Source organism: Apium graveolens, chromosome 3 (assembly GCF_009905375.1).
Source record: "Apium graveolens cultivar Ventura chromosome 3, ASM990537v1, whole genome shotgun sequence".
Taxonomy (NCBI): domain Eukaryota; kingdom Viridiplantae; phylum Streptophyta; class Magnoliopsida; order Apiales; family Apiaceae; genus Apium; species Apium graveolens.
This window is the reverse complement of record NC_133649.1, coordinates 50,709,724-50,725,234: the sequence shown is the minus strand read 5'-3', so window position 1 is coordinate 50,725,234 and position 15,511 is coordinate 50,709,724. Positions and strand designations below refer to the sequence as shown.

Genomic DNA, 15,511 nt, shown 5'->3' with positions numbered 1-15,511 from the left:
CAATCTCAAACTCTCCTAATTAACCATGAACCTCTACCCAATCATTACATATTTTATCTCAATGGCTACAAGATACTCAAACACCAACCTAAAAAGTAGATGAGATGTTGTTAGATCAAATTGAAGGTTTTGCAAACATCGCTCAACAACTGCTCACCTCCAACATGTCAAATCAAGATTACCACGAAATACTTCTCACTTATAGGGAAGAAGTGGAGAAATGGCAGGAAAAGATTGTGGATAAAGCTGAAAGAGATGGAAATGTGGACTCCTCGATATCAAAAAGCTTTTCTATAGACATAGAGGAAGCTCTCTCTAGGTTCAAAGAGAAGTATATTACCGTACTTGGAAGCAATGCCCAGGTATTCACTCCACAGGAAGTGTATGATACCATCACAGAGATCTACAAGGCTCAACCCAAGGCTTTCAACTTTATTAGAAAGGCCATTGAAAAGATTCTGGATGGACATCAAGGTCAAGTAAAAGAAATAGTCAATACAAGGATTGCTGAACTGATGCCAACTCTTAATGACATGAAGACTAAGTACATAAGGTTCTCAGACAAGCTCCGATCTCTCTCTCTCTTACACCAGTTGAAGAAAGCATAAAAAAACTTAGGGAATCAATAAAAACTTTGCATGATGTGATCCAATAAAAAATCACCAACAACAATGACACAAGGGTCAAATTGGATCAATTATACTCTACTAGGTATGAACCTTCTGCTTTGGTTATGGAGGAGATTAGGAATGTAGAGCAGAGTTCACTTGGTACTTCTTTAGCATCTAGCTCACAATCTATGCCTGCTAATTCAACAAATCTCCAAATCCAATCTCTTCAACAGCAAGTAACATATCTCCAAGCCTCCAACACATCACTGTCAAATCAAGTCTCACGACTTACCTTTCTTGTCCAAAGTCACCAACATGACACCAAGTCCCTTATAGACTCCCACAAATACTTAGAGATGTAGACCTCAGTGTCACTGATAGATATTATGGGTGCCTTGGATATGTCCCTTCAGGAAACACCCCAACAAGTTAGGACCCAAATCCCTCAACTATGTCGGTTACCAAGACTAAGGAGGAGATGGATTCTAAGCTAAAATCCAGTCAAATTTCATGTCAAAGTTAAGATGATGTTGGTTTGGACATACTCAAGATGGCATCTGAGGGACCTTGCCTTGACACAAAATTTGATGAATTTCTAGAAGCCTTGAGAGTCTCTCTGAATTTTAACTATTTTACATACAAGAAGGCTGTGGATAAAAATATTAATTTCCTGAGGGTGGTGTTGGTGATTAGGAAAAACTCCACATAAAAGAGGATAATTATCAATGTAAATGACTCAGGGGTGGACAGATGTATGCAGGCGTCTCTTTCTTTCCTAGAATGAAGAAGAGCATCTGAGCTGGATATCTTTATCAACAAGGTGAATGTGGTAATTCCGGAGGACACTCTCCTGCGTACTGAGCTTAAAAAGGGTCAAATAGGTGCATCTCCCGAAGCATACCTACAGCCAAGCAAGGGAGTGGCCTACATTTGTCCTAATACCAAAAGGTGCAAACATTTTTAAATTCCCAAGCACTATGTCAGAGGGAACAAAAAGCTGATGATGATCTTGGAGACAGATTTGAAATTGAAGAATATCAAGATATTTGAAGATGTGGAGATGTTGAAGATTCTTTCTAAGTTCTTGAAGAATGCTTAAACTTTGCTACCAAGAACTCAGATCAATATAAAGGATGATGACTTGGATAATGATAAGCAGAAGAAAGATGAGTATAAATCTTCTAGCTCAACTCCAAGTCATTCCAGCAAAACACGTGGTAGTAAAGTCCATGACAAAAAGAAAGGAAAGAAGGATGAAGGCAGGAAGAAGAAACAGGATGGAAGGGATGGAAAGAATATACAGAAAGCACCAGAAATCCAAAATTCAAAAACTCTACCAACCCAAACACAATCTCAAACTATCCAAACCCCTAAGCCCAAGTACTTATACAAGCCAACTGCAAATTCTCTACTCAAAATCCATATCATAGCCAGCCAAACCTCACTAAAGAAAATATTTAAAACACCTTTATTCAAATCTCCAACTAGAACTCACTTCAAGACTGCAGGAAGAAAGCCAAGAAAAATTCAAGTTGAAGTTGGTGCACTTTGGAATTGCTTCAATCAAGATGACTTTCTACCAATTTATGAAAGCATATCAAATTATGATTATCAAAAACAGTTAGACGAGGAGATAGTCAAAGTTTGTGTTAATACTTTAGGAAAAGTCGGGATCTACTACAAATATGACACTTTCATTTTGCTGAATAAAGAAGTTATTGAAACATTTTAACTACATAATTGGAGAGAGTATTAAGTTTGATGAAAGCAAGGGATTCATGTACAAGGATGAGGAAGGCTGTGTTTGCTGAGAGGTTGAGAGAGAGAAATATAAGGCATATAAGGAAAAAGGATGAAAGGGAGGAAAGTGAAAGCAAATATGCTAAGGAGATTGAAATATTTGAGCAAAGGTCAAATAAATTGAATCTGAGGGGTTTGAGCAAGGTGTCTGCAAATTGTGTATTTCTGAATATAAAGACTCACAGATTATCAAGGTACGGGATCAACCTGATTGACAGTTACTCAATGGAAGAATGGCTCAAACTGGTGGAAGCTCTAAGAGGAACTGAGATTATTGAAGATCTTGAAATCCTAGTCAAACCCAAGGATCTAATTAAAAAAGAACCTGGTTATGAAAAGTTCAGATGAGTCATCTAATTCAAGTACAAATGTTATTGCAAGAATATATAAAGATTGTACCTTGTAAATTTGTTTATTTTACTTTAATTTGATTTTAGCTTGGGGTTAGTCTTATTATCAGGCATGAATTTCTGACAAGTAATCTTCTCACAAATTTGGGGAGATTTTTATGCAAGGCATGCCTGTATTAACAAGACTAAGTCATACTGACAATCCTAAGGATAAGTTATATGATAATCTAAATTTGTATTTTGTAATTGTATTTCCTGAGTCTGTAAAAATATTAAATAAATTAGACTGGAGGATTTTCTGTGAACAGCCTTCAAGCTAAGAAATAAACTCTGGAAGAAGATCAAATCCTGATCATGCCTCAGAGAGAAGTGTAACAGCTTGGATTTAAATAATATCATTCTAGGAAAAATATTCTAAGCCAGATATCGACAAGTCACAGATTAAGGAATATCGAGAATTCTATCGAGAAGTCCAAAATGACTTATAGAGAAGTCCCAAAAGATATCGATAAGTCAATATGCATGTAGAGATCTCAGATATCGACAAGTCAAAAAGAACATGTAGATAACTGAAGATATCGACAAGTCATTTCTTCATGTAGATATCTAAAGATATCGACAAGCCAAATCTTCATGTAGAGAACTAGAGATATCGATAAGTCAAAAGCCTATAAAGAGAATTGAAGATATCGACAAGTCATTCTACATATGGAGAACTAGAGACCTCGACAAGTCAAAGACACATGTAGAGCACTTAATATATCGATAAGTCATTATACTTATCGATATGTAACATCTCTACAGAACAAAAGAGATATCGATAAACTATCTCATAGAAAAATTGAATATTCAAGATTATCAGTCAACAAACAATTTTATCACTAAATTGAAAAGATTACAAATGCAGCTTGAAGAATTCAAGATCAAGGGTCAAGATTAATTGGACAAAGGAGGGTCACAGACCTACAAGATTCCGCACAGATTTGCTAACACTGGAAATGGAAATAGACAAGATAGCTTTAAAAACTATGTTAGTACATATTAGTGCAGATTTTGTAAACTTGTGATGTTGGTCTATAAAGCATGCACAGATATTTAGTTTAGCAGTATCAAACAGATCTAGAAAAATATCAGGGATTCTCTCTCAAGATTTGTAGCTGAGTTCTTATTTCTAAGAACACAGATTTGTAGCAAAACAAATTTGATTAATACAATCAAGTGAGTTTTTGATAATTTATTTATGTGTTTACAGTTAAATATTTTATCACTACAAGTTTATTTGCTTGTTCAATCACAATCCAAACACTTTCAAAGCTAATTAAAATCCAAGAAAACACATTCACCCTGTCCTCGTGTTATATTTTATTGCACTCAATATCTAATAGAGAAATATCACCCCTCATATTTCTTAGTTCTGCTTTGCGAATAAACGAAAACACTTGCACAGTTTCAGTCAATCCCAACTAAATGATTCACATTACCCTTTCCACATTCAAGTCCGGCAAAGGAGCATTGGCCCATATTCTAAATGTTCAATCAGTTGAACAAGTACTTTATTCAAATAAATATAGAGAGTAATTAGAAAAAAGACAAGTTCAAATTGACATTAAAGATAACATTCCAATTTCCAAAGCAACACATTGCTGATTACACCAAAGCAAGATATTCAAGAAAAACATATACACACATTCACGCAATCGATAAACACAAGCTTCTTAGAGGATTTTTATCAAACACTGACTATACATTCTTTACAAATAAGTAACACAATTATCTAATCTGAAATAAAGTTCAAACTTGTATATACACATACTAAAGTCTCGAAACATGTTTGCATGTACATATATACATAGAAAAAAAAAGCGTAGAGAAAGTGTTGAGAGCGAGAGCAAACAGAGCGTAGACTAATAGATAGTTATTTTTGTGTCGAATTATTGGAATGGGCTTGTCCTATTATTTTACAAAAAATTAAAATGGATAAATAGTTAGGTGAATGGAAAGATATAATAAATGAATTTCATTCCTTCGTACCAACCAAATAAAAAAATTTCCATTACGTCTTGAAATCATTTCTTTTGGCTCAACCAAACACAATATTCAGTAATAATTTAGTTTATGAAATATGATCAATTAAAAAATAATCATTTTTATTAGTGGTGTGCAATCGGTTAACCGAAACCGAATTTTTTTTTGGTTAACCGAAACCGAAATTGTGGAAAACCTGTTACCGAAAACCTAACCGAAATTAGGGATGGAAATGGGTCGGGTTCGGATCGGATATTGTAAAATCCAAATCCAAATATTTTCGGGTTATCCAAATCCAAATCTGTCGGGTTTCGGATCATATCGGGTATTTTTCGGGTATCCAAAATGACGAATAATGTACTCAAATTTAATATTATTTATACATATAAATACTATTAATCACATTTATATGGTATTTAAAATCAACACATTAACTAATAAGTAGTTATACACATTATATTGCACGGGTTGACATGTTAGAGTAATATCTAAGATATGTTGATAACATATTATTTAGTATTTTATCACAAATTATAATTTTATACATATATACAAAGTACAGCTTACGTAATAAAAGCTGATTTTGAAATAAAAAATTAGAATTCACTAAATAAGTATTGACAATCTTGATTACTCGTATAATACAAAAAAACTATGTAAATTAAATGTATTACATCTAAAATATTATTTGTGTCAATTGCAAAGCACTTAGAGTACAAATCAACCCTAAAGAATGATCTGTATTATTTGTGTGATGCATTTCATTCATGCGATTGCAACACACGTACACAGCTACTCTAATGCAAAATTATTCTCTGTAAACTCAAAGGAGACTAATCCATAAAAGATGTTTAAAAGAACATATCACCAATTCAAATTCGAATTGACACTAAATTACTATTATCGTTCTCAACTAAAAACATCACAAAAGATTATCAATTTATAATATCCAAAAATTGAATCGAATTAATTTACCTCAAAAATGAATCGATGTACTTGCAAATTTGATTAATGAAGATTGTCTGTTTTGATGAATTGAATCGATGTTTAGAGAATTCTAGTGATGAATCGTATGCTGAATTGCTGAGAGTGGAAGTGTGGAGATGTATGTGATAATGATATGTATAATTGTATATTAAAGTATTAATAGTTTGTACACTATATAAAATTTCATTTATTTATTCGGTATTTCGGTTAACCACGTCTAAAAAATGAATTACAGAAAAATCGAATTTCAAGAATTATACTATCGAAAACCGAACCAAATTTGATAATTTGGTTAACCAAACCAAAATTATTTCAATTATTCTGTTCGGTTTTCGGTTAACCGAACCGAAGGCACACCGTGAATTTCATACAAATAAGTTGAGTCATCACTGTGATTATGTTGGTGAAATATTAAAACTGGCGCGTGTTCGCGTGCAGTGCGGTGTTAGAAAAACGTAGTCAAGAAGAAAAGGAAATCTCCAGTTTTCACGTCGGAATTGATCTCATTTCCGAGATCCCCTCCCCTCTCCTTTCATGCCTGTTGTACCTCTACTACATTGTACTCTCTCTCTCTCTAGCCAACCCCAAAATCTCTCACTAACACACACTAAAACACCGTGAAAACAAACACACAAACAATGAAATTCAATTTAACATCTCTCCTCATCAAAATCGCCGTTCTCTCTCTCCTCACTCTCTCTCTCTTCTTCGCCGTCAAACACTTCTCCGCCGACGACTCCTTTCAACTCCCGCTCCGCTCCTTCTCCTCCAACTCCACCGCCGTTCCGGCACCATCGCCGGAGAAGTTTTTTTCTCCGGCGGTGGTGAGGACCGGAATAGTGGACGAGAACGGCGCGATGGCGTTGGACTTTGTCGTCGGCGACTTCGATCCGGCGGTGCTGGAGACCGTAGTTAATGCGACCTCGGAAAGTGTGAGAGATGATGAGAGTAAAGAGAGGAAGGGGAGTAAATATAAAATTGGAAAGTTTAGGGTATGTGATGAGAGTTTGAGAGAGTATGTACCGTGTTTGGATAATGTTGAGGTTATATCGAAGCTTAATTCGACGGAGAGAGGGGAGAATTACCAAAGGCTTTGTCCGGGAAAAGAGAGAGTGCTGGATTGTTTAGTGCCTAGGCCGAAGGGATATAAGGCTCACATACCGTGGCCTAAAAGCCGAGATGAGGTATCTTATCATTTATTTTGCTTAATTCTGAATTTAAGTTGCAATGTACTCTTGCTCTTGTTTGTGTATTTTGTGTATAATAGTTTCCGTACATGAAATGCAATGTGAAGTAGATTACTTGCAAAATGTATACAAAATATAGTTGAGTGTTGGAACTAGTGGAATTAAATTTGTGCAGTCAGATTGTTCGTGTTTTCTACATGATAGTTTTCGTACCTGAACTGTATTATTAAATAAGTTTATTGCATAAAGTAACGGCATTTTAGCCGGTCGTTGAGTATTAGCTTAGTTAAATTTGCGCCTTGAGATTGTAAGAGTTCACCTACACTTTAGCAGAATTGAATCGGTAGGTGCTTATTTATTAACGATACTTCAGCGGAATTGTGGAGTTGTCAAGACCCGAGACAAATAAACGCTTATTTGGGGAAAACTCGGATTGGAATTTGATATATATATATATATTAATTGTTAAGTAAGCTACTTTAGTTCCTTTGTAATATTTTTTAAGAAATTCTACATGTGTTTATGAAGATTAAAGGAGGACAGTTCTATTTAGAACACTGAACTGTTCCCCTTCCCTTAAATGTGTCCATGTAAATGTGAGGTTACTCTGATTACTGATCATGTTAGAGGATTTCCTGCCGATGGTTGATACACATGGATGCCACCATTTTATGTATTTAGTTGTCATAAGTTTCTTTGTCCATTATGTTGTCTTTCTTTCTGATACCTCATCCAAATTCGGATTATAAAGTATTCTTTTGTTGTTTGGATTTTAAAGCTGTCAAACTGTATCTGCTTGGCTATTATGGCAATTGGTGTTCAAGAATATGAAAATGATTCTAGAGCATTTGTGATATTTCCTAACTGTATAGCATCGTTATTATGGTAATTTATACTAATTTTCTATTTCCCCTTCCTTTTCCTTTCTATAATTATATCTCTGCAAAATAAACTTTGTAATTACATTTGTAATTTATACTTGATAAGTATATATAAGACATAGAGCCATTATTCTTTTTTTCCCAGCAGTTTGTAGCCCTTCATTTCAACTTACAGTAAGCAAGGCTTTTTAGAGAACTACTTCAGATAGAGAACCAGTGAACACTATTTTTGTCCCAAAAATATGGGCATCTTACTTCGAAAAAGCGAAGCTATTTTATAGAACGCTGTTCAGTGAAAAAAAAATAAGTCCTGGCCAAAATTTAGATACAAATTTTGATGAACACACATAAAAATGGTGCAGAACACATTGATTTTCCTGTTCTCCCGTCGGTAAAAGTTCTCGGTTCTTATTTGTACTTTTGCCTAAAGGTTATACTATACTAATATATTTACACAAGTAGACCATTAGAAATGAAATATTTTTATTTTAGGATCATCTATTTTTTTGTAAATAGATGATAGTGTGTGTGTGTGTATAATAAACACCATATTCCGTACGGACACCCTATTCTTATGCCGTCCAGGTGTCCTAACCAACGCAGCAACGCCGTAGCACGTGCTTCATAACAACAATGCTGTTAAATTAATGCAAAATAGAATCAGATGGTCTAAATTATTAATGGTAATGCAGGTCTGGTTTGATAATGTGCCTCATACACGCTTGGTTGAAGATAAAGGAGGACAAAATTGGATATCAAGAAAAGAGGATAAATTCGTTTTTCCCGGAGGTGGAACACAATTTATTCATGGAGCAAATAAATACCTGGATCAGATATCCAAGGTTGGCTAAATTTAATAACAAGTGGATTATATCTTACATCCCTTTGATATTTTTCCATTTCCAACTTGGAGTGCAGATGATTCCTGACATTGCATTTGGTGAACATGTTAGAGTTGCTTTGGATATTGGTTGTGGAGTAGCAAGTTTTGCCGCCTTTTTGCTAGATCGCAATGTGTCCACTTTGTCAATAGCGCCTAAAGATGTTCATGAGAACCAGATTCAGTTTGCTCTAGAGCGTGGTGTCCCTGCCATGATAGCAGTGTTGGGAACACATCGTTTGTTGTATCCTAGCCAGGCGTTTGACTTGGTGCATTGTTCAAGATGCAGAATAAACTGGACTCGTGATGGTAGGCCTCCTATCTGTCATTAGGTCATTCGTTTTGCATGTTCACTTTGCAAGTAATCAGTACTGGAAGTTCAACATTCCATGTAGTGTAAGGATTTTTTTTGGTTGTCGCTAAGGTGATTTTGTCTATTTATCATCTTTGGAATTATTTTTTTCAAATTTCTCTAGAAAGGACACATAATGCTTAATAATTGTTGACTACACATGTAGTCCAAGCTTTCATTGGAAGCTCCGGAAACTGAGTAATGTTTGGTGCATTTGCTGACGTGATTTTGAAGTGAAAAGTCTTAAAAGGATTCTTTTGGAATGTGTTCCTTTTGTTAGTGGGCTGAGACCATTTACTAAGACCTCGACCATAGGAGTCTATGTAGAGTAGTTAAGTAGCTGGTAATTAGTCAAGTGATATGTTAGTAAATATTTTTTAAAAGGTATTTGACAAAGTTCAATAAGTTTATCATTGTTCACCTCTCCCCTTAAGGTTGCCAAATTTGTAATATGTTGTAGCTGAATTTGTGAGACATGTAACATGTTAATTAAATAATTGTATCTCAATATTTAATTCTATAGTCAATATATGATACCGAGGGGGATGATATTTCAAGTTTGCTGTTTTTTTAGTGTTATATACTCCATTTCTTTTAAACGTAATCCTAAACCAAATCCCCAACCCAAATCATAACTTTCATAACCAAAATCCACATTAACACTAAAGAGAGAAAACAAATCTTCCTTGCCTGTGTTATTCAGAGTTACAACTATATTGGTGCAAAAATGATATATGATATTAAGTAGTTAAATAATGTACAGTAGGATGTCTTGTGTTCATGTCATAACTCTTGAAACATATTATTGATACTTAAAAAAGTGAGGTACTGTATATACAAATACAAGTGGACTCACATGTATTCATATTCAGTGTTTTCCTTTTCCATATAGTGTGTAGCTTTTTCTATTACAGATGTAGTGTTTTCTATGCTCCTGTTATGTTAATAGATGACCTTAATTGTGCATAATATTTATGTACTATCTTGCTCTGCTGTTTTGGTGAAGATGGAATTTTGCTTTTGGAGGTGGACAGGATGCTGAGAGCAGGGGGATACTTTGTGTGGGCTGCACAGCCTGTCTACAAACATGAAGAAAATTTACAAGAACAATGGAGAGGTATGTGCATTCTTATGCTCCATGATTTTATTTCTCAGAAACGTTCTCGGTGTCCGAGGAGTTACTAGTAATTTTATACTTGGATTGGATCCAATTTTAACTGTCAATGTCACTTTTCGCCTGTGCTCTTGAGTTTTCAAGGAGAGAAGAGAAAAAAAGCTGAAAGCAGAGAAGTGATCAAAAATTAATTGGGAAACCTAAACATGTTCTCGAGTTATATTTAGGAAGAGGAGAAAATCTTGAAAAAAGTGTATGTGGAAATATGGAAAATGTTATGTGAGATAATCCTTTACAATCATCACAAAAATGGGGTGAAAGTTTCTTAGAAAATATTGATAATTCTCTCCCTGGATCTCTTCTCCTCTCTTGAAAAAACTCGGGAGCACGACTACCAGAAAATTTTGAAATTTTACTTTCTCTTCTCTCCATTTTGGAACTCGGGAGCACAGTAAGAATTTATTATATCATATCTACCTTGTCGACAGAAATGGAGGACCTGACTAGTCGCATTTGTTGGAGACTTGTGAAGAAAGAAGGATATATTGCTCTATGGCAGAAGCCTCTAAACAACAGCTGCTATCAAAATCGTGATCATGGTGCACAACCTCCACTGTGTGATACTCATGATGATCCAGATAATGTTTGGTATTTTCCAGCTCTACCACATTCAGTTTAAATCATTATGCAAAATTTTATCTACGTTATTGACTTGGTTGATCAGAACCCTTTCAGCTTCTGTAGGTTCATGCATATTTCTTTAGTACTTTTAGACTTTAGTTATCTAGTCCTCTTTTGACCAACACAGTAGAATTGGCTCATTAAAAGGTGGGACTCACTGTAATTTCTGCCAGAACCCCTAAAATTTCGTCATGAATGGGTAAAAATAACCCAAAGTTTTAGTTACTTTTTTAGTTATCTAGTCTTGTTTAGATATACTCTTAGTCTGTTACTCTTTATCTTGGTAAATGCTTGGTAATGTGAAACCATTCATATATTTTTTCCGTAAATCCAATGGCTAGATACAAAGTGAGTTTTTTTTCAGTAAACTTGTGTGCTTTGGTAGCTAGATGGATGTCAATATATACTATATAGATTTATTTTTTTTACTATTATGGTCATCGTACAAGGATTGGTAGGTTGCTATGGGCCCATGGCTCTTCTTACCTCAGCTTCTGAAATTTCACTATCTGTTTTGAGGATCTCATTATGCTCCTACTTGCACTTCTCTGATATGACATAGTGTTAGTCATTAGGCTGACGGCTTCTACTGTTAATAGAACTGTAATGTGATACTTGTCAAGTGCTACTGTAGTGTTATCATGTGATCAATAAATGTGCAAACTTGGTGATAGAAGATATACACTTTCATTTTTAAGTAACATATCTATAGCTAGGTCATCATGTGGACATACTCATTTTCAAGTAACATGTTCAGTTTCCGAAATCTTTAGGACATGTTCTATTACTTTTTTAGAGGATTTTTATTGTTAAAACATAGAATTATTTCAAACAATACACCACTTTTTAAAGTTGAAAAAATGTATATTAAGTTCACAAAACTGTTCTTGTAGATGGTTATGATTGCCTGCCGTTAATATACAAGGGAGATGCTCTTAGTCTCTACTTGCGCTAAAAGCCGTAATCCTTTGTTTGCTGATCTGGGGTGCTTTTAGTCTTGTGTTCTTAGACGTAATGTCAGTCAAGCCATATTGAACCATAGTAATATTAAGAAATTAATAACTGGCATGTATTATAATTAATCACCAATCCTGCTACTAGAGATGCTTTAAAATTGGTCTACTTCCATACTAAACTAAACGAGGGAAACCGGAAATTATCCTCTTTTTCTAATATTCTAATTTAAGTGCTGGTAAAATTGTGCTGCCTGGCCCAAGATCATAATCAATACTTGCATGATGAAGCTCAATAGCTCTATCCACGTGCACGTTTCATCAGAATTTGAGAAGGAGAATTATTTTGCACGTAAGGATGTAGCTTTAAGAACTTAAAAAGAAGGAAGTATATTCCGTTTCTAGTTCTCATGTATTTGTAGATTTGTCATTTTTCGTTCTGAATTATCTACTTTGTAGACATTTGATTTGCGTTTATGTATTCTTTGTCTGAACTCTGAACATATAATTAGGGATGATGATTTAGTTTACATCAGCAAGGGGTAAACCATCCTTTTATATCCATTGCTACAGCCTAAAAGGACTCGGTACGATTAAGTGCTATTTTCTTGTAGGTATGTAGGTCTCAAAGCATGCATCACTCAGTTACCAGGTAATGGGTATGGAGCAAATGTTACAACATGGCCTAGACGTCTACATTATCCACCAGACAGGCTCTTTAGTATAAAAATGGACGCCTACATGTCCAGAAAGGACATTTACAAAGCTGAGTCAAAGTATTGGAATGAAATTGTTAGTGGCTATGTTTCTGCTTTCCGTTTAAAAACACTGAATGCAAGGAATGTATTGGACATGAGGGCTGGATATGGGGGGTACTATATTTATGTTCTCCTTTGCCTCTATGTTTTCCAAATTATAAGTCAATTGCCTCTTCTTTTCAGCAAAAATAGCTCTTTTAATTTGGAAGCATTCTGATGGTTATGGTTATTTTATGGCAGATATGCAGCAGCATTACATGATTTAGGTGTTGATTGTTGGGTCATGAATGTTGTTCCTGTTAGTGGAACCAATACTCTGCCAATAATCTATGACCGCGGGCTTGTGGGAGTGATGCATGACTGGTACGGATTTTTTCCTTTTCTCTTGACAATTTCTGTGATTTCCTTTTTGTACGATTTTATTTTAAATTTCTAGGTCCAGTATCTACTTCTGTTAACTGTAAATAATTAGTCCAGTACTTTATTTTAGAATTAATTTACTTATAAGTTGATATACAAGCAGTCAAGATTTGGTCCATTAACGTGAGATAACATATGTTGATATTGTAACTCAACTTGTGCCTCTTCAACATTGAGTAAAGTTGTGAGCATACTTTGTAAAATTATGTTTTCTGAAACTGAACTCTGTGGCCAAGTTTGTTTTTAGGAATTATAATCGCTTGACTATAACCTACCTTTCCAAAAATAAATCCCTTGACTTAGAGCAAGTCCAATAGGTTACTTATCCGTTCTCTTAAGTTGATATTAAGGAGTGAGATAAAAAAAACTCACTCTAACAATGTCTTTGTGATTCCTTATATCACTAATAGCACCCCTTCATTCCTGATTTTTAAGAAACATCTTCTCATTTTAAGGAACTCTTAACTGATATTTTATAATAAAATATGGAACACATCATCATTCTCTCTCGTACTTTAATTGAAACAATGCATTTTTAATTATAAAATATTAAATAAGGAGTAGATATAAGTAATGTTGTTAGAGACCAAGCTACTTGTGCATGTCTTAAAGTGTTAAGAGTCAATTTTTTATATTATATATAAGGATTGGCTTAAGATACTGTTGTACCTTATTTGCTAAAGGACAATTATCCCATTGAACTAGATTTCAATCATAGATTGATTCATTTCTGAGGGATTGTAATACGTTCTCTTGCTAGTTACGGAAACTGTACCTCCCGAGGCTGTGAAAACTGTCATAAAAAGAGAAAATAGAAATTTGGAATAAGCTGAAGTTTGCTATGTTATGTTACATTGATAAATAATTCAGTTTTTAATAAGTTTTTTAATTTAAAACTAAAAACATGTGATTTTACTAAGTGCAGCATAAGAAAAACAGAAGATGAAAAAATAGTTGAATTTGGATTCCACCCACCCCCTTACGAAGGACTTCTTTACAGAGAAAAATTTAATGTAATTAGTTCCATACAGTATCCTCATCTGTAGGCCTGAAACGAGAAGATGTTGATATGTTTTGTTGGCTAAATATGTTATATCACTTCCCACCATATTTATATACATATATAGTAGTATAAGCACACACTATACACGTGTATGCTGACATAGAAAATATTATTTTATATGATTTCCTGAAATGAAAGTATTTTAAAATGTGATGCTAGGCTAATAGATAGTTTAACTAATTAAAAGACTATGAATTGAGTGAGAAACGAATGTAAAATGTTGCATCAACTTAGTGCTTGGTTAAAAAACATTAATACATGTCTCCTACAATATAAAAGGTGGTAGTTAACATAGATTTTCAAGTTGTTTCTTGCAAACAAAAATAACTTCTATCAAATCTACCTAAAAATTAAGATATCTCAGTTACTTTCTAAATAATACAAGTTAGCTTGTCTCGGGTTATCTCCTCTATACTTCTTGAATGCTTTTGTAAAATGTATTGCTGTTTTTTGTTACTAACCTACTGATTCTTGAAATGGCCGTGGTCTAGGTGCGAGGCATTCGACACTTACCCAAGAACTTATGATCTAATAAATGCAGCAGGTGTCTTCTCCTCGGAGGAAAAAAGGTACATCTTCTGGACTCTTCTTCCTTGTACATGCATACTTGTTAAGGAAATTATTATTTATCATTTGCAATGATGTTCAAACAGATGTAATATCTCAAGTATAATGCTCGAAGTAGATAGAATTCTGAGACCAGGTGGCCATGTCTATATACGTGACACCGTAACAGTTATGGATGAACTGCAAGAAATTGCAAATGCCATGGGATGGGTGACAATTCTGTACGACACTGGTGAAGGTCCTCATGCGAGCTGGAAGCTTTTGAACTGTGAAAAACGATAATGACATGCACGATCAGTTACCCTGCTCATTAAATATCCAAACTTTTGGTTTCTTCCCTGTCTCAGTATCTTCATATCCTGGAAGTCTTCATCTCCTCAACCTCTAATTCAATGGATAGGCAGGAGGATAGGAAAAAAATGTAATTTATGTGTACATTATCTGATCCATTCATGGATTTGTAATTATACAAAATTAAATTAAGATTTCAGGTCCTACGATAAAGAGCTAATATAGCTAATTTTAATTGCCAGTAATTATTTTGTATTCAACTCTTGTATATTTATGACTCGGCCCCTTGTATATTTAATTATACATTTCAGATTATTCTACAGTCCTCGCCTATAAATAAATGCATTTGCATTGTAATTTTCTAAGGTCAAGCACTCAAGCTAGCGATTTGAACATCGAGCATAAATTCAAGCAAATTTGAATTTTTTCATTGTCCTTTTTCATCGATTTTTTTGGAACATCACATTTGTTGTTAAAATAGCATGACCTGTGTTGTTAAAGGTCTTATATCAATCGGTGCCTATAAGTTTAAAATTTTGATTTATGCAAACTCGAACTACTAAAAGAAATAGCAAGAAATGTTATATGATA

General features: G+C 34.3%; 1 protein-coding gene across 1 annotated transcript; it reads left to right on the top strand.

The window, feature by feature from the left end:
• The first annotated feature begins 6,160 nt into the window (after positions 1-6,160).
• LOC141712269 (putative methyltransferase PMT10) lies at positions 6,161-15,242 on the top strand. Its single transcript, XM_074515140.1, has 9 exons — positions 6,161-6,957; positions 8,534-8,683; positions 8,760-9,030; positions 10,080-10,190; positions 10,676-10,835; positions 12,436-12,693; positions 12,820-12,942; positions 14,554-14,631; positions 14,716-15,242. The coding sequence occupies exons 1-9, from the start codon at positions 6,412-6,414 to the stop codon at positions 14,909-14,911; spliced, it is 1,893 nt and encodes a 630-aa protein (XP_074371241.1). The 5' UTR covers positions 6,161-6,411; the 3' UTR covers positions 14,912-15,242.
• Positions 15,243-15,511: the final 269 nt, after the last annotated feature.

Bases quoted from the DNA above. Each gene is read 5' to 3' on its own strand.
- LOC141712269 (XM_074515140.1), top strand. From the start codon at position 6,412: ATGAAATTCAATTTAACATCTCTCCTCATCAAAATCGCCGTTCTCTCT. The intron at 12,694-12,819 runs GTACTATATTTA...ATTTTATGGCAG, and splicing joins ATGAGGGCTGGATATGGGGG to ATATGCAGCAGCATTACATG. The intron at 14,632-14,715 runs GTACATCTTCTG...ATGTTCAAACAG, and splicing joins TTCTCCTCGGAGGAAAAAAG to ATGTAATATCTCAAGTATAA.